This window comes from Haliotis rufescens, unplaced genomic scaffold (genome assembly GCF_023055435.1).
Source record: "Haliotis rufescens isolate VD_foot unplaced genomic scaffold, xgHalRufe1.0.p SCAF_8, whole genome shotgun sequence".
Lineage (NCBI taxonomy): Eukaryota > Metazoa > Mollusca > Gastropoda > Lepetellida > Haliotidae > Haliotis > Haliotis rufescens.
The window spans coordinates 32851601-32879124 of NW_025964372.1; the positions used below are offsets into that span (position 1 = coordinate 32851601).

The window sequence follows — 27524 nt, forward strand, 5'->3', positions numbered from 1 at the left end:
TTATTATGCGCCAAATCCATACTTTAGATCATGTTGAAAGGGCTACATTATTACCCTGGTAGATGTGTCAGCGTGGACTTGAATTTCCTCCTCAGCCCCCTGGGGAGTATGCACCCTTAATTATGGGCAATTAAATTCTCGAAAAATATATCTGTCGTACAAAAACACTTCAGGCTGTCAGCATAAACCACGAAATTTAACTGTCAACTCTGGGTTTTTTCACCAAAATAATATTCTAATAAGAGCCCCCTATTTCTAATTTTGAGAGCGCCCTGGGCGCTAATTACGTCGAATACGGTATAATCTGTGTTTCAGTGTGGGGCAGAAACCAATGACCTAGAAACTCTCATCCATCCATTTGCCCCAGGATAGTGGGGTAGCCTAGTGGTTAAGAGGTAGATAGTCATAGCCAAGTGCCTTTGCTCCCTTGCTATGGGCGCAGTCAGGTAGCCTCATGGTTAAAGCGTTGCCGAAGACCCGGGTTCGATTCCCGACATGGGTACAATGCATTGAAGCCCATTTCTGGTATCCCATTCTGTGATATTGCTGGAACATTGCTAAAAGTGGTGTAAAACCATACTCACTCACTCACCTTTGCTATTGACCTCTGCCACTCAACCTCAGAAAAATTCAAGAACTGACAGAAGTTTTGTGTTAAGCTTTAGAGGTTGCATGATAAGAAAACATTCTGCTAACAATGTAACATAACAATACGAATATTTCATTTTATTATTACATGTTTGAATCGTTATCTATTGTGTAGTTGTCCGATTTTCGGTCACTAACGTTGATACTACTTTTAATTTCGTTTATCCGACATACTCGTTTGAATTCAACCATGTCGGATTAACAGGACTTGACTGTATGGAGACTCTCTTATTATATCCAATGCCACTTTCAAGCACTTATAGAGCTGTATTATTATTGTTGTTGTTGTTGTTGTTATTAAGTGTTATTGTATGAGTATTACTAAATGCTGGTGCTGGTGTTTCAGGCCCTGGAGAAGGCTAATGAGGCCAAGGATACTGCACAGAAAGCTTCATCAAAGGTGGAGGATGCCCTCAAGACTGTCAACGACATCCTTCAGATATTAGGTACTGGAGCTCATTGTCATTTAGTACCAACAATTTATAAGCCTCCCTGTGACAGTCTGGGATAAACTTGTCTTCAGCAACCCATGCTTGTTGTTAGACGCGACTAACAGGATCAGGTGGTCAGACTTGCTAACTTAATGCTTGTCATCGTATCCCAAGTGTGTGGAATGATGCTCATTATGACAATCACTGGATTGTCTGGTCCAGACTTGATTATTTAATGACTGCCTTTGTAGAGCTGGAATATTGCTTATTGTTGGCATTAAACAACTAACACACAGTCAGTACTTGCATTGGCTTACAATGTTGCTCATGCTATCAACCACCGGTGGGCCAGGCCCAGACTTGTAACATACCTCTGCATGATATGACTGGAATATCACCGATAGCTCCATTAAACAACAGTCACCCGCATGCAGTCTAAGAGCGATTTTATCATTCTGAGGGGGCACGGGTGGCCCAGTCGTGTGAGGCGCCGCGATTTGCTGTGCAGAGTTGCGTCCCGTGGGAATGCCAGAAACCTATGATTTTGGGTCAGATCCCAGTTCACCCCGATTATGTTTCTAGGTTTGTCAGCACCATACCCATGCTCGTTGGTTTCACCGAAGTGGTAAACGTCCGAGACCTGCATCACTTGGGGCTTTCCTCCCACATTAAGGTGACACGCCGTGATATAACTGGATTACTGTTAAAAGCGGCGTTAAACCCAACACAATTGTCATTCTGATAGACGATTACATTCAAGTGAGCTCACTCAAGGAAATAACATATATCTGTTTCAGATTCTTTTGAAATGGTGGACCCTAAGAGCCTGGATGCCCTTGAGGCTGACCTTGTAGACGTAGAACGGCAGCTGAAGGAAGCAGATATAGATGCTCAGTACAAATATATATCCAGTGCCAATGACAATGTGAAAAACCTTGTGCGCAAGTACACAGAAGACTATTCCCAGCTGAAGGCAGACGTTGACAATATAGAGGACATTAAGAACTCACTGCGTGATGGCTGCTTTAAGAGTATAGAGATTGAGTCCCCAGCGGGAGGCAGATAAAACATCAAACAAGACTGTTGAGTTAGTGTTAAAAGACATGGGGCTATGGTCAGTGTCAAGTGGAGGCGTGGACAACTTTCTTAATCCTTTGCTTACTCAGGTATATGTCAGAGTTGCTGTGATTTTCCTACACCTGAAAACCAACGCAGCAGAGGGATGTCTTGGCTAGCTTCCTCAACGTCACTAGTCTTCATGTCAACCTTGACCTATATCAGTGACCTTTACCTTCAAGATGACCTTGACCTCAGCATTGATGGTATTCGTGCCTTATTACCTCCTAAATAGCCACAGACCCTCATTGCCGAACAGCCTCTGTCGGAATGCTAGAACTGCATTTACTTTATATAAGTGTACAGTGTATCTTATGAATAATATTAAGGGAGTCGAGTACAGTGCTTAAAATTTTATGTCACATTTCTTGCTATGATTGTCCAATGTCCTTGTTGGGAAGATTATGAAAGGAAATAAACAGCTGGTGTTCCAAGGGGCCAGTCTTATCGCAGAAACAACCCAGCTGCTTTCAAATCTGTTGTAGCCTGTGAACAATAGTCGTCCATGCCTTGTCCTTAGTTCCAATGTACATCTGGCTAGTCAACACAATATGACTGCTGACAGCCAAGATCCCCTTTCAGACCAGAGGTTTCAAATATGATTTGACAGACTATACTTGGTTGAATTGTGACATATAAATTCTTAAGTAACATCTCCTTTCCCTTATGTATCTTTGTTTAATTATGTATGTTCATATATTCCGAAGCAATCATTGTCATGTGTTTGATTAATTGAACAAAGTGTTTTGCATAATAACAAACTTAGAAGTGGGCTGTATTTAAACTAGATTTTTCTGTGATTCTCAACATGCTGGAATAATTTCAGTGTTTAATTTAATGGTGTGGATCTGTCTACATATACAACAGTGTTTCGCACCTATGTGCAGGATTAACATAGGGAGTAACAGCGAGGTGATATTTGTCAACGGTTGAGCTAGAAGTCTGCTGTGAGGAGTGATGAATATTCAACATGTCTGTAACCTCGGCACCAAGTCTGGAATTGCTCATCCAAGTGTCTGTCTGTCTGTGTGTCCATATGGGCGATAACATCCAGCCAAGCCTTTCCTCGATGTACAAATCTCCTTTTTACCATGTTCAACCCCTTAGGGGATTCCGGGTAGAATAAGGCGGTCGGGTAGCCTAGTGGTTAAAGCGTTCGCTCGTCACGCCGAAGACCCGGGTTCGATTCCCGACATGGGTACAATGTGTGAAGCCCATTTCTGGTGTCCCCCGCCGTGATATTGCTGGAATATTGCTAAAAGCGGCGTGAAACCGAACTCACTCACTCACTCACTCCGGGTAGAATACGTCCCCAGTAACCTGGACTGGTTGTAAGAGTCATATTAATGTGTTCTTTGGTCAGGTTCAGGAAATTGGTTATCTTGTCATTGTACCCGACTGCATTGGTCGTTGCTCATGATATCAATCACTTGATTGGTATAGACGCAATTGTCCGCAGGCTGCGGTCTTGTAGCAGGAATAATCCTGCAAACACCATGTGTTACACCTGTTCCCTCTCAAGGAACAGTGCAATGATGTAGCCATAGTATTGTTGACCAACACACGCTAACTCAAGCTGCATTCTTATTCAGAATTTTGGATAATTTAATTAAAAGAAGCTGACCTGCTACTAACACTTGACTTGGTGTTCTGGGTGAGGTTGGAAAACTCAAAACTATATTTTGTCAATTTGTTTTGAAACAAACAAACAAACAGTTCAAGGAAATTTGACTTAATTTGTCATGGTTTGTATGTACCAGATTCGATCTTTCTGTCTACTTCACAATGACTGGTGTGATGCAGATGAAAGTGACATTTTTTCACCCATTCTGAGGATCATGTTCTTGTCAAATCTCATTTCTGGTGTCTACTGCTGTGAATATGCTGGAATATTGCTAAGAGCAGCAAAAGACCATACTCACTCACTCACTCACCCAATCAATCAATCAATCCTAGGGCTGTTCATCAAGGAAAGGCTTGAGGGACTTGGTCTGACCGCTGGCATGTGGAGTAGGTGGGTTTGCTGTGTTGTATTGTTACATACTTGTACACAAGCATTGAAGCATTCTGCCTTCGGTCATCTCATCTCTTATGGTGCTATTTATGTTCATATTGTATGGTCTTCTTTATCCAACCTCCATATACACCAACTATTCACTAGTTTAGTGACAACCAATCACATCTTGCCATAATCAACATGTTCTGAGTTCCAGCAGGAACCAGTTATCATCCGTGGTCAGCCGTTCTAGCTTCTGTGTACTTGACCGCTATTATAAGGCAAATTAGCAATAATGCATCAAGCCCTCTTTTGCATGGTAGACTAATTAAGGTGTAGCTTGTCGGGGCTATTTGATTCCCCTTCTTCGAAATGTGCCAATGTGTTTGTAGAAATATAGCTATTGTACAGGCATTTTAGATCTAGTTTACTCTTACCAGTTATTTATTATTTCATTGGAGGGCACTTTTACTTCCCAAATTTATTTTTGGCTGTTTTTCTATTTCAAACCTTTAATGTAATATTGTTTTATTGATTGTTTATCATGATAATCTCACTGTTATCAGCTTAACTGTGAATGAATATGTCAGGTTTAATACTCATAAATTCATAGCCATATTGTACCAAAACATTATTTTTGTACTATGAGAAATATTTTTCAAATTACCAGAACAAAATTATATTTTTGATGCTCAGTCAGTGACCAATTTTGGACGTGCCTTGCCCCAGTGGGAAATGTGGATTGTGTACAGTGTTGATGCTATGAGTAGTCACGTGATGTTTAGTGGACGAAGATCTTGGAAACTGAGATATGCATGTTGTCATTATGACCTTTACCAGTTGGTGTTTTCATAGAAAATCACGTTTCAGATGTCATTTTCAATCATGATGTTTAATTGAATTATTTAGTTCTGAAGAAGAGATTGATCTACAGTCTGACCAATCAACTTTCCTCTGTCCGTAGAGACGTATACTGGGTGTATATGTGTTAGTTCATTGGGGATGAGATCATCTTTTACCTTTAAGAAACTGTAGTGACAATCAGTAGTAACAGAAGAATAAGGCTTATCTCTAGACATGTTACGTGCTGAAGACAACAGGTGATATTAGTATCAACATGTACAATACACATCAACTTCACATTATTCACATTTATTGAGTTAAATGCAACTAAAATTCAAATGGCTCTATTGTTTTGGAGTAGTCATTGTTTCATGCTTTTTTACATAGCAAAAATGATCCAAATCATTATATATTAACAAATATTTTAGGAATATTGACTTAATAATTGTATACTACTCAAAAGAGGTTAAAGAACGCTCAATTTTTTTTCATTTTTCATGACTAGTTAAATTGTCATGGCATGGCAGATTAACTATAGCCATATGAAAAAATATGTTCTTTAACTTCTTTTGAGCAGTATATACATCCACAGATAATAAGTGAAATTATTTTCAGTTTTTTTTTTATTTATTTATTTTTTAGTTTGAATATGATCAAATTTCTTTTCAGCCGAGCATCTCAACACTGCTTGATAATTAATGTGTAGTTTAATGATTCCTTGCACAATGAGGTTTGTCACTAGCTCTCAGGCTTGTCATGGTGGTAACAGCCCATGCTATGCACACTGTGTAGGACAGCTATTTTCCCAGTGTTAGGCATTAAGATATTTAAACACAGAAACCTCACATTTCTTAATGGCCAGTATTGTTGATATTTTAAGTGTTGTATCAGCATCCTTCGATGCAATGGGTAGGGGTTAAGGATTAATGTGAAATAATTAGTGTATTCCGATCTCTGTAATCTGTCAACTTTTTGTACAAACCCATTGTACTTACCTGTATGTAACTGTATTCTGTAGATACAACAATTGATGTCCTAAACGGAGTCTCTTTTCTACATTTTTGTATTAACATGCAAATAAATCTTTTTACAAATATGATTTTATGTCCAGGTTTTGTCAACAGTGAAAAAAGACAAATATGTTACGGGCACCAATGGTGAAACTGGAAGTAACTCAAATAAAGAGCTTACCTCGTGTTCATGCATCAATCCATTCATCATGTCTGTCGCTGAGGTGAAATGGGGTTTAACGTCGCGTCCAAGATTATTGCACTTATATTGCGATGTGCATGCACGTGTATGTGTGTGGCTGCTTGTACTAGTCCGGACTGATCCCGATTTATAGTGCTAGCTCACTGAGATACCATGCCGCAGTTTAACATGAATACCCCACTCAGACACAGTATACTGACTCCGAGCCGACCAGTCCTTGTTTTAGCCCCTTAATGCCGAGTGCCAGACAGGGTAACAACAAGTACCATCTTTTAACATCTTTTTGTATGACGCGGGTGGGGATCGAACCCTGGACCTTCCTCTCTCCGGGCGGACGCTCTACCACAAGACCACAGAGGGAGGCGGTCTCATGTCTGTCACTGAGAGACATTCGTCTAGCCTATGGGTGTGTCAGCATGGAACTCCGCTCATGGGTTTCATCAAGGTGGTAAACGTCTGAGACCTGCATCCCTTCCTCCCACAGTAAGCTGACATGCCATGATATACCTGGAATACTGTTCAAAGTGGCATTAAACCCAACTCACTCACTCACTGAACTGGAAGCTCTGGAGGGATGAAACTGGAATGCTGTTAAAAACTTAAACCCAACTCACTCATTATGATAACCTGGGTGAAATTATGGACAGAGATTTCATGCATAATGAAGGAGTATACACTGGTGAAATTGGCAGAAACTGTCCCTATCTAGAAGGATTTTGTTTTTAGATATAAGGTCGGCATACACTCCAGAATTCCTCCACACTCCTTGCTGAACTTGGCACCAAACAGGGGGGGTGGTCAGGTAGCCTAGTGGTTCGCTCGTCATGCTGAAGACCTGGGTTTGATTCCTGACATGGGTACAATGAATGAAGCCCATTTCTGGTGTCCCCTGCGGTGATATTGCTAAAAGTGGTGTAAATCCATACTCACTCACCCAAAACATAACTCCATAATTCCAGCCTAGTTCGACAAGGGTGGAAACTGGACTTTTATAATCAGTTAACTACCTTGCCTTGGGAAGATGATGTAGAAGCCTTTGAATTTGATACTGAAATCCCATATGAACCCTGGATACAGACTTAGGAAGAATGGAAATATCAGCCCACTTCTTGTGCCTTCAGATCATTACAATACAGGCCAAGTTAGTCCATTGTACTTTAACAGGGAAGCCTACCATATATATATATATACTACTCAACTGGTGCACAGCAGGCATAAGAGGAACTAAGTTACATCACACACATTGTAATCCCTTGAAAAATCGAGTCTGGTTAAAAGTCACCTGCTGTCCTTGGTGTCCTTGATATTTGTGTTGTCATCTACCGTTGCTTGCAAATTTCCCTCTCATCGAAAGTGTTTTTGTTTAATCCTGAATTATTCATGTCCATCTGTATGTGTATGCCGCTTCTCGACAAAAGAAATCAAGTTTCACAATGGTTTGAAAACCACGGTCGTATCTATAAATGACAGTATGCGTTCTTAAAGTAAATTATTAAAATAAGAATGGAAGCAACTCTTGGCTACTTTGGTTTCTGTGGAATCTTTGATTCGCCTCAACTATAGTTCATATATAAAGCGGGGAGCTGTGTTGATGTTTGAGAAAGTTCATGGCATGAAAACCTGCGATCATTGCAATCACCAAGACGGGCCTCTCTGTTATTTGTAAAGGTTGGTGGAGACTTAAAGTAGACATAAGTTACTACCACTTTTGAAAACCTCCTGACTACCACCCTCCGTGATTCTCTCAGCGATAAGAGAGTTGAGGTGACTTTGTACCACAAAAAGCTTGACTCCAACCAACAAAGCCTGTTCAAGCTTCCCTTCATCCGCCATTAGGGGCGGTCGGGTAGCCTAGTGTTTAGTTAAAGCGTTCGCTCGTCACGCCGAAGATCCTGGTTCGATTCCCGACATGGGTACAGTGTGTGAAGCCCATTTCTGGTGTCCCCCGCCGTGATATTGCTGGAATATTGCTAAAAGCGGCGTAAAACAATACTCACTCACTCACTCACCGCCATTACGCCTGGTTCACTTGCAGTGAACTAATTTGGTTACAGTTAGTGATTCCACCCAGTCGTGCGTATATTTTGTCATTTCATACTTCTTACCATATATACGAAACCGATAGGGTAGCCAAGACCTACCCGGCAGTTACTACTTACACTACTAAAAATATACACCAGCGCGTGCTTCGATCTACTGTCTTATTTTAAGAAGATTAGACACGTTCTGATTCATGTTTGGGTGGAAGAAATCTCAATGTATAGATCTTTTTCCACAATGTGTTTACTTTTAGTTTTCGGGTTCAGCCTGCTTTCAATATCTTTAAATTGTCAAATATTTGGTATAGATCATGAATAGGTGCTCCACAAGAAGGAACCTGGTATTCTCGTATTTCTTTTTCCGACCGACCGCCCGCCCGATCTGAGAAACACAAAAATAAGTAATGACGCTCTTACTGCTATTAACGGCATGGCCAAAACGGTAAATCATAAAATATACGTCATGTCATCTGCACATTACTTGATAATTAAAGAAAAACCATTGTGACGTCAAAGTTTGGATTATTGTGATTTGGGTCATGCCAAAATATTTTGGGGATAAATCGGTAACTACCGATATATGATATTCACTGTGCCGCAATGATATTCTCATATATTGATCATATTTGATACAAGGGATCAGTCGTATAGTCCTAATAGACGTACATAAATAACGAACAATGACTCAAGATCGAAGTAAACACGAGACGTTTATATTAAAGTCGTTGAAAGATTACCCCGCCAGCGCGGTGAGTTGTGAAGGCGGCAAGCCGTGCTGCGCCATCAATGCATGGTCTAAGGGAGACAATCGTGTTATGATATGCTAATAAGAAATAAGAGTAATGTCCCTTGTATGAGCTCCATACAGTGCACACCCCGGCGCAGTGGTGACTTGGCATAACACCATTGCCACAGGCTAATGTGCATATCACGTGACCGTACTTTTCTCTTGTTTGTAACCAATGTGCTTATTCTGAAAATGGAACAGATTAGCCTAATGCAAGTATTTTGGGGCGCTTTATATGGATATCCTACTACAAATGCAACAGTGAGGTGCATTATAATATACATGTGTATTTATACATCAAAGTGACCATAACGCTAGCTCCCCGTAGGGATTTGGAAACAGCACGTGAAACCGTACAACCAATGCAAACAAAGGATAACTACGCAAATGGAAATAATCCCACACATTTTAGGATATTTTCTCAATAAAAGTTAACCATTCTATGACATATGTTTATCTAGATGTGTAGACTCAAATATGAAACAAATGAAAAACATATGCAATATCTTGCATGGACTGTGTGAGATGTGACGGATCGTCATGTGGCGCTGGGTAGGAGAGTGTACAATGTGTTAACTTTAACTCTCCACATCATGTGGACTTTTCCGAGTTCTATAGGGAAATTCATGCTCTCCTCAGCGATAGCCCATTCGCGCACTGGGCAGGAGCTTTGAAAATATTGGTTATCTCCCTTGCTACATGGTCGGATGGAAGCCAGCACAAGAGCAACAACACCAAGCGGAGGATTCGGGAAGCAGTTAACGCCAAATTGCTGACGTAAGAACGACAGGGTACCAGTGTAAGTCTTAACACAGTTACTTCCCTTTTATAAAGTACCACGCAGTGTCTGAAGTTTGCACGAAGACCCCGAGGTTCTACTACACCAAATCAGAACCAGTTACTAACTAGAAGTTTTCGAGCCTTCGGTGCAGAATGAATCATCTGACAGCTGTGACTGGATTATTTAGTGTAAGATTTTTGTAGTTTTTAAATGTATACCCACCCAGTAATTGAAATTGTCTATGTTTTCTATATTTTGTGCTGTCTTTTTTAACATGATGACTTTTGCAAAATGTGACCACAGATATCAAGCAAGTGACATTTTGGTGCGGAAACGGGGGTGGTGTGTTTAGATTCCTGTACTCGGAAAATGAACTGGCCAAGCTAGTCATTTTTTTCATTGCTGCCTGAAGGCCAGACTGTGCACACATGTGCATGTAATAGCTGCTGAATGCTTATTTATTTTAAAACAAAAAATATATAACGTTACTTTAGAAGGCTATGGGAAATCATTTGGTTGTGTGTAATCTCGACGGGAGTTTGCACATGGGACGTAACTCCGTTTCAAATTACCAAGTAAACTGGTTCCATTGTTCGTACGCGCCCCAAGTTAAACGCTTTTAGCCAGACGGGAGCATAGTCTAATGAAGAAGCTGAATTACTTCCCTTTGACCACAAACTTACCCCAGGAATGTAATCGACGGAATTGTCTCCCTTTGACCATGAGAAAAACTTTGTAAAGTCGCCGATTGCAGACAGATCAGGTCCATTTGTCATTCTAATTTAATAAATATAAAACATATTTAAGAAACTATATGGATCTAAACCTGTGAAGAAAACTTTTCCCATTTTCGTAAATTTACAATACAGTATCCGGGTTCCATTTTGCCGGAGATTTCATGTCAGAAGATACGTATTTATCTTTTTTTCATAAATAAATTGATTTTGAGAAGTGATTCGAACCTATGTCTTATGTTTTATCTTTTGAAATTGGAGAAATGTAAGAATGTTTTTTTTAATTGCAAAATGACTTTATGTTGATGGTTTCTTTCTTTTTGTGTGCTTTCCTCTAAGATCCTTTTCCACACAATGTGTCGGTATTCGGGTTCAGCTTGCTCTCAATAGTCGACCAGACATATGTTTAAATTTTCAAATATTTGGTATAGATCATCAAAGCCTTTGGTAGGTATTCTGCAATTAGCGCCAGTTACCTGAAATTATGAAAATAATATTAATAATTTTACCACTGTACGTATATCAATTCCAACAGTATCATGTATACCACTAATTTGTCAACTTAATACCCCTTGTTCCTTGAATGAGCGAGTGAGTGAGTACGGTTTTAGCAATATTACAGCAATATCACGGCATTCACACATTGTACCCATGTCGGGAATCGAACCTGGGTCTTCCGCGTGGCGAGCGAACGCTTTAACCACTAGGCTACCCGACCGCCCCATGTTTCTGGAACCGATGTTCCAGGAAGTCATTGTTGTATATGTGCATCACCGGATATAACAAGTTTTGTTTTCAAAATATGTCTGTTTAAACAGCCATATGTCTCTCGTTTACAACAAATCTTGAACGTTGTAATGAGTCTAATGCCCGCTTCAGCCAAAAATATATTGTATCTTGAAATCTTGAAGTGGATGTTGTTTGTTTGTTTGTTTAGCACCGCACACATCATTATTCCAGCAATATGACGGAGGTATGTACATAATCGAATCTGGACCAGACAAGCAAATGATTGACATCATGAGCATCGATCTACGCAATTGGTAAACGATGATATGCATCAACCAAGTCTGCGTGCCTGACCACCCGATCCCGTTAATCGCTTCTTTTACGGCAAGCATGTGTTGCTGAAGACCTATTCTAACCCGTTTCTTTACAGGTGGATGTAAGATTAAGTATGATGCATAACGTTCATCCATGAACAATGATTGCAAACCTTACAGAAACACTTTTGTGAAGTTTGTATATTTACTCAATCGCTTCTACAATATCAAGACTTCTGTGCTTAGGCCAACCAAGAACTTCGGGCTTTTCTGAACTCTGTATGCTTTGATGGATTTCATAAATGCTGTACAATGGCATTGTTTTTAATCCAATTTTGTCAACATTTTGGTAGCAGCAGTTATCGCATTCGAAGTAATAAGCGCCCGGGGCTCTCTCAAAATTAGAAATAGGGTTCTCTTATTAGAATATAATTTTGGTGAGAAAAAAAACAGAGTTGAAAGATCGTAAATTTCGTGGTTTATGCTGACAGCCTGAAATGATACAAAAGAAAAGTCTGTGCGTATTCTACACGGCAGATATATTTTCCAGAAATTAATTACCCATATTTAAGGGTCCATATAACATACGAATGCGTATTATACACGAATAAATAAGTCTTGTGTGCATTAAACAATCAGAAGGGGTGCTTATTGGGATTGTTCACAAGCCAATGTATTAGCAATTATCGCCGTAGGCGTTTATTAGAGCGGGGCGCTTATTACGTCGAATACAGTAAATGTCCTCCTGATCTTGCATCATCTTGAGACTTGCATCATCAGATCCCTTCTTGAACTCCGCCGCTCTCACTTAACCGTGGCAAAGGAAGCAGCAGCACCCCTAAAGTTGACACCATGTCCACGTGTATGGCTGTTGGAGTTTACCCTTTCAGTCGGGGATACATGGTGACAGCGCGGTCGCCAATTTTGTCCATTTTCACCAACAGAGAATACCTAGTCACTTTGATGCCCGCTGAAATAGGCTGTGTATCCGAATATCCTGGGCATTTCAACTTGTGCATTGTAATTTGAGGTCATATAAACAACCGGGCGAAAAAAATATGTACACATGTTTGATGGTGGCTAATAATAAAACAAACAAGATGTGATTATTAGATGGTGACGTATTTGATACAGGTATCATAGTTGTGTTTTTGGACCATACGCTTGCAGATTGTTTTCAGCCTAGTAACGTTTTGATCATGATTGTAAGTTTTTGGTCAAATCCAGTTTTCAAGTGTACACTTTCTTTTGCCCGGCAGTGCCAGCTGACAGTACTGGAGGCACCAGCTGATGTGTGAGTTATTCAAAACATTGCACGCCTTGAATATACGAAATGTTGCAGTTATAATAACCACTAGTCTCACGAACATCAAGGGGGCACCGGTGGCCCAGTCGTCTAAAGCGCCGCGATTCGCTGTGCAGAATTGCGCCCCTTGGGCACGCCAGAAACCTATGATTGTGGGTTCGAATCCCGGTTCGCCCCGATTATGTTTCTAGGTTTGTCAGCACCATACCCGTGCTCGTGGGTTTCACCGAACTGGTAAACGTCTTAGACCTGCATCACTTCGGGCTTTCCTCCCACATTAAGCTGACACGCCGCGATATAACTGGAATACTCACTCACGAACATCACGTTTTTACACGCTAGATTATATAAGATAGAGCATGACAGTAAGAGAAACGAACGTATTTAATCAGTCAATATCACTATACAGATATTTTAGGTTGGTTTCTTGAGATTTCGAAAACTAGCCACAAATAACTCAACCGACAATATTCTCTTGTCAAGTCATATCGCGGGTCGGACATGGTATTATACGTGCGGTGGGTGAGTAAGTATGGTTTTACGCCGCTTTTAGCAATATACCAGCAACGTTGCCGTGGAAGACACCATTGTACCGATGTGCGAAATAAAACCAGGTCCTTTGGTGTGATGAGTGACGCTGTAACCACTGTGCTACCCTACTGCTCAACCCTGTTGCACCACGATGTTTATTTTTAATAACCGTCTCCGTGACCTAGTGGTAGAGCGTCCGCCCGGAGAGCGGAAGGTCCGGGGTTCGATCCCCGGCCGCGTCATACCAAAAGACGTTAAAAGATGGTACTTGTTGTTACCCTGTCTTGCACTCGGCATTAAGGGGCTAAAACTAGGACTGGTCGGCTCGGAGTCAGTACACTGTGTCTGAGTGGGGTATTCATGTTAAACTGCGGCATGGTATCTCAGTGGGCTAGCACTATAAATCGGCATCAGTCCGGACTAATACAAGCAGCCACACACACACACGTGCATGCACGTCACTATATAAGTGCAATATCTTGGACGCGACGTTAAACCCACTTTCACCTCACCTCACCTTATATTTAATATCAGAAACATATATGCGAGCCAGACACGGACTATTAGATAATTCGACCTAATAGTGTCGTTTCTGTAACATTTCAAAACAGATTTCTTTCCATCTGCCTTTGATTGTGGATCAAATAAACCCATTTGATGTTTGTTCGGTCGAGGCTGGAATAAGCTAACCAATAACTATAGTAGCACAGACATCGATCCACGATGTAATTATTAGATTGCTTCTGAAAAAAGGTTTTTGTTGTTTAACGCCGCACTCAGCAATATTCCAGCTATACGACGGCGGTCTGTAAAAAAAAAATCGAGTCTGGACCAGACAATCCAGTGATTGACATCATGAGCATCGATCGACACAATCAGTATACGATGACATGCATCAACCAAGTCAGCAAGGCTGACCACCCGATCCCGTTGACCAATTCTACCCCAGTCCTTCACGGACCTTCTGTAAATGACATTCGCAAACCAGCAAATAATAGCAATATAAAGTACTATAAATCAATAAATATTATATTATATGAGTGAGTAATGTCAAGCGCCACTTTTACTAATATTCCAACCATATCAAGACAGCTGATATCGCATTGGATTTACACATTTCATCCATACAGGGAATAAAACCTGGGTCTACGACTTGACGAGTCAAGGTTAGATCATTAGGCTAACCAAACGCACCATTAGGAAACAAGTGGCACGAATCAAGGCACTGTCATACACAATATTAACTACCACCGACGGAATTCTGTTGTTCTTGAGTGTCATGAAACAGCCTTATTGGTGACCAGGGCCCCGTTCCATAAAGCGATCGTAGCGCTAAGATGATCGTAACTCCCATATTTACATAGATTTACGACAGACCTAGCGCTAAGATGACTTTGTGAACGGGGCCTGTATTGTAGATCTCAACGCCGACCAGTTGGCATCCTACGTCGGGTGCCCTTCATGCCCGTCATCGTCTCCAGCCGCGTACACAGCCCCACATGAACCAGTAGCAGCTCGGGCCTTTGTCTGAGGTCCCCCAGGAGCTTGCCTAAACCTTTCGCCGTCCTCTCTATCTCGTAGGTTTCAACATCTTTCAAAATGTTCACAGACGGAATGAGAAACGTCCTCAAGTATCTGCCAGAGAAGCATTTGGCCATGTTGTCAAGTATGTCAAGGAATATCACATCCCGGGGACACTCCTCGTGTTGGAACCTCGGTATTGAGTTTAGGAGGGTCTGCAGGAGCACTTGCTTGGTCAGGGCAGACAGAGGAACAGAACCGCTCTGGACGAGGCTCTCTACCAGAACCAATAAGTCTTTAGTGAAGAAAGGGAATGAAGGTTCGTTCATCAGTTTCAGAAGCTCACGGTCATACTTCATCAAACTCATCCTCCATTGAGATGGTTCATCAGATTCGGCGAGTTTGATCGCCTCTAGCACCAGGGTACATCGGTCTCTCTTACCAACCTTCTTCATCATCTCCTGCAGACTCTTCTTCATCCGGGGAAAGGGGTGACACGGTGATGTGGGGAGGGTTATGTGTCCTGGTGGGACTTTCACCCAGTCTAAGCAAGGGACGAACTTGATGTTGAAGCAGACAGGAGAGGACTGAGTTGAATCTTCTTGTGTCTTGACTTGTGAAGAGGTTGCTGTGACACACATGATGACGACGCCCGCAGCGGTCACAAGGTGCTGAACCTCCAATTGTTCCCAGCAGCCCGATGACGCCATGTCCTTCCCCGCCTTCACCAAACCTGGCAGGAGAACACAAACACCGGTGAGTGAGTGAGTAAAATGGTTTAACCAGGGTTAGAAATTGGCACTAGTCCTATAGTCCTTGCCAATCTGCCCAATAGTTAAGGTATCATAAGGACTAGTAGATATTTGCCATTTTTAAGGGTTTTGCTATATGTTATCATTTTAAGGACTAGTGGACCAAAAATGTTAGTTTCTACCGCTGGTTTAACGCTATGTATGTAAGTCGGATTAATACGAGACTATTACAAGGTGTTTACAACAAACAACAACTGGTGTTGTGTGCAGATAGGGAATTCTACTGTGACGTGTCCAGACCGCGTGTTATTTCAGGTCTTCCAGTCGTTGTATATTGCTCGATGGCTTCCTTTATACATAGTCACGTTCAAGTTATCGATACCGGGTGTTGTATGTTCACCTTTCTAATCCACATCACTTTAAACAAACATAATACATTACCATGGCACTAAGTCATACCTTTGTTAAACCACTTCAACACACAGTCCGATCTGAGATACCCATTCTTGTCCACACAATCCCGCCATTCCTGCAGCACAGACATCTGCTGTTCCTTGCTGTCGCGGGGATTGACCTTGACCTTTCCGTAATTCGAGGGCAGACGACTTCCCTCAAACTAGAAAAACATGCGAATTTTAAGAGCCGCGTTAAATATAACACTTTCTTACAAGTTAGGTTAGACAATGTGTTATGTGGCAGCGTGTATCAACTCGTCCTCATCTTCCACCTTTTATAGGTAGTCAGCATATTAGGGGTTTTTTTTCACACCGAGAACCAGGTAGTAATTTTCAGAAATGACGACAACTGTAAACACGCGATAGGACGAGTTCCTCACTATGGAGCTCTCTGGGATGGAGTCTGGAGATGGAGTCTGACCGTCAACTACCAAGGGGGGGGGGGGGGGGGGGGGGGGGACTCTATATCAAGGTCACTTCCAAGGCCAACATTATACAAGCGCCTCAATCAATTTGCCACTTACTGTCATCAGAAATAAAATTACAATATTCACTGCCACATAACAAGTGTTTGTGAAGTAAATATCGACAGAGAGTGTTGTTTAAGTTGTTTTGTGGTTCCATGGCGAAACATTCTTCCTCTACCGGATTACCCATCGTTGTACATGATCAATTACCTTGCGTCTTCGACCCGTGAAGATTCCGGGGTAGAATAGGTCTTCAGCAACCCATGCTTGCCGTAAAAGGTGACTATGCTTGTCGTAAAAGGCGACTAACGGGATCGGGTGGTCAGGCTCGCTGACTTGGTTGATGCATCTTATCAATCCCATTGCGTGGATCGATGCTCATGATATTAGTCACTGGATTGTCTGGTCCAGACTCGATTATTTACAGACTACCGTCATATAGCTGGAATATTGCTGAGTGCGGCGTTAAACAACAAACAAACAACAACAAACATTGCATCTTCATGGAAAAGGAGAAATTAAAGACTTTGCTACATGGTTAGATGTATATTTCCCGACAACGTCTAGGCGTTGTAATTCGTACCAAGTGTGAAACCGACTTAGTCCATCGGTAACTGACCGCCTCCGTGGTCTAGTGGACAGTGCGTCTGCCCGGAGAGCGTGGCTAGGTCGCTGGTTCGATCCCCGGCCGCGTCATACCAAAAGACGTTTAAAGATGATACTTGTTAATAATAAATAATTGTTAGGGAACAAACCAAGTACGGGTTGGCTGGGAGTCAGTATACTGTGTCTGAGTGTGGTGTTCATGTTAAAACTGCGGCATGGTATCTCAGTGACGTGGCACTATAAAGCCGGCATAAGTCTGGACGAGTACACCCACACCCGCGCGTACGTGCATGCACGTCGCTATATCAGTGCAATAGTCTTGAACGCCACGTTTAACCCCATTTTCCCTTACCCATGTGTATCCTGGATATTCATGAACTACTAGATTGATAGACATCATACAATTTGAGATAGTGGACAAACGAAGTGGGCTTTAAATAGAACTGCCATGTGTCCCGAGCCTATAGTCTGCCTCCAAGGTCCTAGAGAATATTTAAGAAAGAATCCAACTCAAGTCTACAATGATTTGGCAAGTCTAGATTGCCTTAGCACTAAGCATTGTTGGTGGCTCCGTTTGGATTATATTTAGGATTTTGTTGATATACCTTTAAATAAGAAAAATCTAAGATTAGGACTAAATGTTAGACCACTGAGCCTGGTGCATATTACACTGGTAACCTTGGATGCGATAATTATAAGAGGTGTGTGTGTGTGTGTGTGTGTGTGTGTGTGTGTGTGTGTGTGTGTGTGTGTGTGAAGGGTGGGGTGCGATATGCTGTGAGATTGGTCTTAAAACTGCATCTTTTTTGTGCCACAACAATCCTTATTATGTAACTTTTTTTCATGCCCCCACCCCCAATACATGTCATATTTTTCATTACCCTCCCCTATGATAAATGAACAGTTCATGTGTGTGTGTGTGTGTGTGTGTGTGTGTGTGTGTGTGTGTGTGTGTGTGTGTGTGTGTGTGTGAAGGGTGGGGTGCGATATGCTGTGAGATTGGTCTTAAAACTGCATCTTTTTTGTGCCACAACAATCCTTATTATGTAACTTTTTTTCATGCCCCCACCCCCAATACATGTCATATTTTTCATTACCCTCCCCTATGATAAATGAACAGCTTGTGTGTGTGTGTGTGTGTGTGTGTGTGTGTGTGTGTGTGTGTGTGTGTGTGACGGGTGGGATGCGATATGCTGTGAGATTGGTCTTAAAACTGCATCTTTTTTGTGCCACAACAATCCTTATTATGTAACTTTTTTTCATGCCCCCACCCCCAATACATGTCATATTTTTCATTAATCTCCCCTATGATAAATGAACAGTTCATGTGTGTGTGTGTGTGTGTGTGTGTGTGTGTGTGTGTGTGTGTGTGTGTGAAGGGTGGGGTGCGATATGCTGTGAGATTGGTCTTAAAACTGCATCTTTTTTGTGCCACAACAATCCTTATAATGTAACTTTTTTCATGCCCCCACCCCCAATACATGTCATATTTTTCATTACCCTCCCCTATGATAAATGAACAGTTCATGTGTGTGTGTGTGTGTGTGTGTGTGTGTGTGTGTGTGTGTGTGTGTGTGAAGGGTGGGGTGCGATATGCTGTGAGATTGGTCTTAAAACTGCATCTTTTTTGTGCCACAACAATCCTTATAATGTAACTTTTTTCATGCCCCCACCCCCAATACATGTCATATTTTTCATTACCCTCCCCTATGATAAATGAACAGTTCATGTGTGTGTGTGTGTGTGTGTGTGTGTGTGTGTGTGTGTGTGTGTGTGTGAAGGGTGGGGTGCGATATGCTGTGAGATTGGTCTTAAAACTGCATCTTTTTTGTGCCACAACAATCCTTATAATGTAACTTTTTTCATGCCCCCACCCCCAATACATGTCATATTTTTCATTACCCTCCCCTATGATAAATGAACAGTTCATGTGTGTGTGTGTGTGTGTGTGTGTGTGTGTGTGTGTGTGTGTGTGTGTGTGTGTGTGTGTGTGTGTGTGTGTGTGTGTGTGTGTGTGTGTGTGTGTGTGTGTGTGTGTGAAGGGTGGGGTGCGATATGCTGTGAGATTGGTCTTAAAACTGCATCTTTTTTGTGCCACAACAATCCTTATAATGTAACTTTTTTCATGCCCCCACCCCCAATACATGTCATATTTTTCATTACCCTCCCCTATGATAAATGAACAGTTCATGTGTGTGTGTGTGTGTGTGTGTGTGTGTGTGTGTGTGTGTGTGTGTGTGAAGGGTGGGGTGCGATATGCTGTGAGATTGGTCTTAAAACTGCATCTTTTTTGTGCCACAACAATCCTTATAATGTAACTTTTTTTCATGCCCCCACCCCCAATACATGTCATATTTTTCATTACCCTCCCCTATGATAAATGAACAGTTCATGTGTGTGTGTGTGTGTGTGAAGGGTGGGGTGCGATATGCTGTGAGATTGGTTTTAAAACTGCATCTTTTTTGTGCCACAACAATCCTTATTATGTAACTTTTTTTCATGCCCCCACCCCCAATACATGTCATATTTTTCATTACCCTCCCCTATGATAAATGAACAGTTCATGTGTGTGTGTGTGTGAAGGGTGGGGTGCGATATGCTGTGAGATTGGTTTTAAAACTGCATCTTTTTTGTGCCACAACAATCCTTATTATGTAACTTTTTTTCATGTCCCCACCCCCAATACATGTCATATTTTTCATTAATCTCCCCTATGATAAATGAACAGTTCATGTGTGTGTGTGTGTGTGTGTGTGTGTGTGTGTGTGTGTGTGTGAAGGGTGGGGTGCGATATGCTGTGAGATTGGTCTTAAAACTGCATCTTTTTTGTGCCACAACAATCCTTATTATGTAACTTTTTTTCATGCCCCCACCCCCAATATATGTCATATTTTTCATTACCCTCCCCTATGATAAATGAACAGTTCATGTGTGTGTGTGTGTGTGTGTGTGTGTGTGTGTGTGTGTGTGTGTGTGTGTGAAGGGTGGGGTGCGATATGCTGTGAGATTGGTCTTAAAACTGCATCTTTTTTGTGCCACAACAATCCTTATTATGTAACTTTTTTTCATGCCCCCACCCCCAATACATGTCATATTTTTCATTACCCTCCCCCGTGATAAATGAACAGTTCATGTGTGTGTGTGTGTGTGTGTGTGTGTGTGTGTGTGTGTGTGTGAAGGGTGGGGTGCGATATGCTGTGAGATTGGTCTTAAAACTGCATCTTTTTTGTGCCACAACAATCCTTATTATGTAACTTTTTTTCATGCCCCCACCCCCAATACATGTCATATTTTTCATTACCCTCCCCCGTGATAAATGACCATAAGAACTGTCATTTCTTTTGATGTTTCATGCTCCATCCTCCTATAGCTGTCATCATGTTTTGGCGACCCCCTTGTCATTCTTTCACCCCTTCCCCTATAATACACGACCAGGCCGTAAAGTGCTAATGTACATTTTTAATCCACTTACTACAAATGGTGAGAGTCGGGTCGGTCTCCTGAGATGCACATGGCATACGAAGGAACCAAAGTCTTCTTTAAACAGCACTGCCGTTTTTTCAGATCTGTTAGGCTTTGCAACATATCGCCTCCACGAGGGACAAGACGCCATTATCCTCTCCATCAGCTGATTCGTAAATGAAGCGGCCATTTTATATTTGAGACCATTAATCGCCTTCAGTCGTGATCCGTTCGTACAAACCACTTGCTGTATGCATTCATCCAAAGTTGGTGACACTCTATTATCCCTTTCCTTTATAGCGTCGTCCAATAACGTTGACATCAGAACATTGGAGTTGCTATCTCCGCAATCGTCTGCTCCGGTCGCCATCTTGTTTGTACCGTTATCAGTGTCATTTATCATGGCTAAAAGTGTATATTTCGTAACGAATGACGGTAGATCGATCGTTTTTTTAATTCTTCCTGACAGACAGAGTTGTGAAAAACACAGATAAATCAGCAGCGTCGTAGCCAGGCTTTTAACTGAGTGAAGTGAATACCACTATCGCTCTGATAACAAAGTGGTTTGAGAAGACACCAGACAGAAATACAACCTCAACCTTTTCCTTAATGATTTGTAAATAGATAGCACATGACGTTTTTCCATCCGCAACACAAGTTCCTCAATTGTTCAATCTTTAAATATCACCTGCGGCGTAAATCGATTCGTCGCCATTATTAACAGCATAATGTCTGTAAACGTTCCTCTACAGCTCGAGTGTTCATACAATCAACTATTCAGCTATATGTGCGTCAGCCAACTCGCTGATGTATTGTTTGTAGTGAGTTTCGTGTGATACCTGAAAATAGATTACATGGACGAGATATATACATATAATGTCAATCCACTGACTTATAGCAATATACTCCAATGTCTGTCATTTATCATTTATAGTCAGTGTATTTTTGCGCGCTATTTACACTAAAAAATGGAGTGAGTGAGGGAATGAGTGAGTGAGTCTGGTTTTACGCCGCTTTTAGCAATATTCCAGCATTGTCACGGCGGGGGACACAGAAATGGGCTTCACACATTGTACCCATGTCGGGAATCGAGCCCGGGTCTTCGGCATAACGAGCGAACGCTTTAACCACGAGGCTACCCGACCGCCCAAAAGTATAAGAAATCGGAAGTCATGTTCCGTTGTTGCTATATATACTCTCCCAGAAAATGTTGGAGTATTCGAAAATAACAGGCGATTAAAAAAACAAAGCGGCATCAAGTGGTGATATAATGGGCGGATAAGAAGAAGGAAGAACTAGGTATTACATGACAATCAACAGAACATATTGCTGTGTAGTGTAAGGGTGGAAACCACCAAGGAAGACGAGGGGTGGGTAGTACAAAAAATGAACATTTGAGATGACTTGATCAGAAAAGGGTCATATCCTCGTACGATTGGTCAAACATTCGTTTGTACGCCGGGGCATGGTCCAAATCAATATCCCGATGACAAGAAGGAGTTCCGTCCACTCTTGCAGCGTCTGGCCCAGTTTGGCTAACGTAGCGTGTGACCTTTGACGTCGGCGGACATGTTTCCCGATCATACCCAAGACGTGTTGCTCTATGGCTGGCCATTACGGTGATATCGAATAGAATGGGTTGCATTATTCGCCATTTCATACAACTTTTTAGCAATGGTTTCTGGATAGGCATGGACGTGGCAGGGGACGGGCGAAAAACGTCATGCGGACGTCAACGAAAGCAACATGGCAGATTTGGGGTGGGTATGTAATGATATGGGGCGGTATCACTATGACTCTCAGTACGCCACTGCGTAATGTCCATGGAAGGGTCACTGGACGGTGATCCCGAGACAACATACTGAGGCGCCAAAAGTTGTGACGTCTGCGCGCCATGCTGGTCAACGTTTTGTCTTTCAAGACGATACCGTGTAACGCTAGTGCCCATCGTCCACGTATCGTAACTGATTGCCTCCATCACCAGGATGCAATGGTATCCTGAGTCCTGAGGTATCCCCCGTATCGCACGTGGGGGCACGGGTGGCCCAGTCGTCTAAGGCGCCGCGATTCGCTGTGCAGAGTTGCGTTCCTTGGGCACGCCAGAAACCTATGATTGTGGGTTCGAATCCCGGTTCGCCCCGATTATGTTTCAAGGTTTGTCAGCACCATACCCGTGCTCGTGGGTTTCTCCGAAGTGGCAAACGTCATAGACCTGCATCACTTCGGGCTTTCCTCCCACATTAAGCTGACACGCCGTGATATAACTGGAATAATGTTAAAAGCGGCGTTAAACCCAACTCACTCACTCACCGTATCGCACGCCTGGGACATGATTGGGAGACGTGTCTACCGACGTCAAAGGCCATCCGCTACGTGAGCCGAACTGGGCCAGGCGCTGCAACAGGAGTGGACAAGACTCCTCAAATTGTCATTGGGAGATTGATTTGAAGCATGCCACGCCGTATGAGCAAATGTTTGACCAATCGTCTGATTGGCGGAAAATAGAATGGGCGGGACTTGTGATGTATTACGGCGCTGAATGATGTCACTGATTTCAATTGTTGTCTGTATTTTTTGTGTGTTATTAAGTAAATATTCAGTCTGTGAAGATATTATTATTGACGTATTTATTTATAGGAATTGATTTCATATTTGTTTGCGTTTATGGAGTTATAAACATAAGAAAACGTCGTGCACACTTTGCGTTAATCCGCTACGTTAATACTTCCATACACGCAAGAATAATAGTCAATTCCTTACTGATTCCTCTGTCCCACAGGGAGGTTGCCTAGTGGTTAAAGTGTTCGCTCGGTTCGATTCCCGACATGGGTACAATGTGTGAAGCCCATTTGTGGTGTCCCCCACTGTGATATTGCTGACTTGGAATATTGCTAAAAGCGGCATAAAACAATACTCACTCACTCTGTCCCACTGTGATCAAGCATTGGCTACAATAATATATTTCATATTTGATTGATTTCTCTGTCACAGCAAGGTGGGGAAATTAAATAAGGACAATGCGTTCCCTCTTACTTTGTTTTTTATGCCTTCTGCATATGTTCAGTACTTTCTGGGGGCGGTCGGGTAGCCTAGTGTTGAAAGCGTTCGCTCGTCACGCCGAAGACCCGGGTTCGATTCCCGACATGTGTACAATGTCTGAAGCCCATTTCAGGTGTCCCCCGCCGTGATATTGCTGGAATGTTGCTAAAAGCGGCGGAAAACCATACTCACTCACTCACTCAGTACTTTCCGCGCACATTCTACAGTGAGTGTTTGAGTGAGTTTGGTTTTACGCCGCTTTTAGCAATATTCCAGCAATATCACGGCGGGGGACACCAGAAATGGGCTTCACACATTGTACCCATGTCGGGAATCGAACCCGGGTCTTCAGCGTGACGAGCGAACGCTTTAACCACTAGGCTACCGGTCGCCCCGCACATTCTACATGCCCTGTCGAAATGAAATGCACAACCATTAGAAGAAATATAACACTATGTGCCTCAGTGTTCTGAAATACTATAAGCCATTACTTCTCTTCGAAATCAGTTAGAACTACATTTGTGACAGCGTTCGTTTGTCGGGGTTTGTATTGAATCATGTGATTGACGACTTATTTATTCCGTCGGTATACATTTCAGCCGGTTATGACAAAAACAGAGTAATCGACCGATTCAGATAACGTATGGTAATTCTTCGCTTATTATGGTAAATTTCCAAGCTGGCACAAATCACGAATGGTTAGTCTGAGTAGGTCGCCGGTGAGTGACGCACCTAGGCCGGTGATCGTGATCGTGGAGATAAATAAACGTGTTTGGAATTTGTCTACATACTAGTATATATCCGACGCCAGAAGAGATATACGTGTATCTACACATGTCAATTGAGCCTAAAGGGAACTGGAACAAATAATGCACGCCAACCTCGTTATAACGCTATTTCACACGTATACCTATCCTTACGTTGTGCGTTGGCGTTATGAAAAGGTTGCGTGGTAAGCACAGAATGCAAGCCAACATCATACTTCCACCAACGGTGTCTTGGGTATAATTGATATGGCTACACGACATAATTAACCTGATTACAATGTAATTGGTAATTCAAAACGGGTTGACAGGTCACGTTCGAAAAGAACACATGAAAAGCGACGATTCAATTAAAGAATGAATAAAGCTCTATGAAACGAAATCATATAATTATCGCGCAAAATTGTAAAATGGTTTCAGAGGATTATTAATATAAACTGAGGTCCTTAACTGTTCATCACGATGAGGAATTATTAAACTGACGGGTAAAAGAAAGTATTTGGTTGAAAATTGGATTTGACAAAAAAAATACAAACGTTATCAAAACGTTACTATTCTTAAACCAGTCGCCAAAACACTGAGAAACTTGTCCAAAACAGAACTATGATACCCGTATCTAATTCATCCCCATCGAATTACCGTTTCTTGTCGGTTTCTGTTTGAGTCAACATCAGACAAGGGTGGATCCTTTCTGTTACCCTGCAGTTTAGGTTGGTTTGGTTTGTTGTTTAACGCCGCACTCAGCAATATTGCAGCTATATGACGACGGTCTGTAAATAATCGAGTCTGGACCAGACAATCCAGTGATTGATACCATGAGCATCGATCTACGCAATTGAGATACGATGACATGCATCAACCAAGTCAGCGAGCCTGACCACCCGATCCCGTTAGTCGCCCATACGACAAGCATAGTCGTCTTTTACGGCAGGCATGGGTTGCTGAAGACCTATTCTATCCTGGATCTTCACGGGTCACATGCAGTTTAGATCTTTATCCTTAACCTTGTTATCGTGAGGTAAAATACAACTTACTTCTGAGTCCATGTTTGCAGTTGTGTAGTAGACTATAGGGCATTTGATTTCTTTGGTACAATGTGTTTATGTGAACTGTACATATCTATAGAGGAAGGATTACGCAAGTATAACATTGTTCAGTATATAAACAAATAAACATAGCTCGGAGATCAACGTAAATCTTACTTGAAGTTCTCGTCCTCACGTCCCCCGTGCAATCTCACCATGAGCGGAGCGTACCCTCGAATAGTGAGCTCTCGGTACAGGTGTTTTGTAGAACGGGATATGGCACAAGGAATGTAATTAAGTGCAAACGCCTCACTATGAGATTGGTTGATACCCGTACACATGGGTACACAATGCCCCTCCTTCACCCGGAGTGAGGTAATATTGGTTCTCTCGCGTGACCGGGCTTTACAAATAAGGGAAATAATTCAGGTGGATCTCTTCAGCACGAGGGGAGGGCGGGGTTGAAAGAGGGGTCGGTGGGTTAGTTGGTGGGAGAGACTCGACGGCTTTGTGGTGCGCGACCATAATGTTTCTGGTAAGGTAAGTGATTGGCAGCGAGGTTTGTAGCAAGTCTTTTGACGGGGGACTGAGGCCCAGGTATGTGCTTCTGACAAACCGCTGCGCATTATAGGAACGAATCCGGGATTCGAATTCACGATCGGCGGATCCTGGTATATAGTTATGGGATGCAACACTACACAGCGAATTCTGGCCCCTTGAAGACTGTCCCTCACATATCCCCTAGGGTTATGGCAATAATAGATTAATATTTGATCTTGAGTGAGTGAGTGAGTTCTGTTTTACGCCGCTTTTAGCAATATTCCAGCAATATCACGGCGGGGGACACCAGAAATGGGCTTCACACATTGTACCCATGTCGGGATTCGAACCCGGGTCTTCGGCGTGACGAGCGAACGCTTTAACCACTAGGCTACCCGACCGCCCCTTTGATCTTGTAGTGTGTGTATTTTAAAGACACCATTAACTGATTTCGGTTTCTAAAAGACTGCCGTACTTTCGCTTGGTAGATGTTCAATTCTCGTAGGGGACACGGGTGGCCATTTCGCCTAAGGCCGCAATTAGCTGTACAGAGTTGCGTCCCTTGGGCACGCCAGAAACCTATGATTGTGCGTTCGAATCCCGGTTCGCCCCGAACGTTACTCGGTTTGTCAGCATCTTAATAGTGCTCGTGGATTTCACCAAAGTGGTAATCGTCTGAGATCTGCATTACTTCGGGCTTTCCTCCCACAAGAAGCTGACACGAAGTGATATAACTTGAATACTGATGAAAGCGGTGTTTAACTCAACTCAATCTATCATAATAATGAACTGTGGTCCTTAACTGTTCATCACGATGAGGAATTATTAAACTGACGGGTAAAAGAAAGTATTTGCTTGAAAATTGGATTTGACAAAAGAATTACAAACGTTATCAAAACGTTACCATTCTTAAAACAGTCGCCGAAAAACTGTGAACTTAAGGTTCAAAACACAACTATGATACCCTATCTAGTACATCACCATCGAATTACCAATTCTTGTTGACATGCCAAACGTGTAATATCTGCAAAGGCGTGTACGCCATATTACCGTAGTTGCCATGACACCCGACTCCTAATTACCTGCCATTGTCAGAAGGACATCTATTCTGTTTGTCATCACTATTTAACCGAGTCTAGGTCAGGATAACACGACACAAGCAGCGTGTCGTGATGTCGGGGTGCGGTGATGGAAGCCCTTAGTTATTTCTAAGTACAATCTCACGCTCAAGTCTGATTTCGTGCTAAACTCAATACCCAGAACTCAACAAACGTAGATTATAAATTACCCAAGTACGGTTTCGTGCCCAACTGGAACATGAAGCACGTATAATCCCAAGCACAGGTAGATTACACATGGAGACCCGTGAAGGTCCGGGGTAGAATAGGTCTTCAGCAACCCATGCTTGCCGTAAAAGGCGACTATG

At 42.3% G+C, this 27524-nt stretch overlaps 2 protein-coding genes across 3 annotated transcripts in view; one reads left to right on the forward strand and one right to left on the reverse strand.

The window, feature by feature from the left end:
- The window catches only part of LOC124114386 (laminin subunit gamma-1-like), a 92838-nt gene extending 86705 nt beyond the window's left edge, over nt 1–6133 (forward strand). The window contains exons 26-27 of the mRNA XM_048388913.1: nt 995–1094; nt 1877–6133. Coding sequence (XP_048244870.1) covers nt 995–1094; nt 1877–2145 — 369 coding nt within the window. The 3' untranslated portion in view covers nt 2146–6133. The remainder of the gene's footprint in view (nt 1–994; nt 1095–1876) is intronic.
- A 7796-nt stretch (nt 6134–13929) lies between these two features.
- Nucleotides 13930–25828, reverse strand: LOC124114371. Of its 2 annotated transcripts, XM_048388816.1 has the most exons (4): nt 25736–25828; nt 20741–21569; nt 16200–16356; nt 13930–15721 (listed from the first exon to the last, which is right to left on the reverse strand). In XM_048388816.1, the coding sequence occupies exons 2-4, from the start codon at nt 21131–21133 to the stop codon at nt 14889–14891; spliced, it is 1383 nt and encodes a 460-aa protein (XP_048244773.1). In that variant the 5' UTR covers nt 21134–21569; nt 25736–25828; the 3' UTR covers nt 13930–14888. The 2 variants fall into 2 exon arrangements, with proteins under 2 accessions (XP_048244773.1, XP_046330869.2); XM_046474913.2 differs by lacking the exon at nt 25736–25828 and having other exon boundaries at nt 20741–21577.
- Between the last annotated feature and the right edge of the window lie 1696 nt (nt 25829–27524).

Coding starts and splice junctions, on each gene's coding strand:
- LOC124114371 (XM_048388816.1), bottom strand. CDS start 21,133: ATGATAAATGACACTGATAACGGTACAAACAAGATGGCGACCGGAGCA. Junction 16,357..20,740: donor CCCGACTCTCACCATTTGTA/GTAAGTGGATTA, acceptor ATGTTTTTCTAG/TTTGAGGGAAGTCGTCTGCC. Junction 15,722..16,199: donor GTTGAAGTGGTTTAACAAAG/GTATGACTTAGT, acceptor TTCTCCTGCCAG/GTTTGGTGAAGGCGGGGAAG.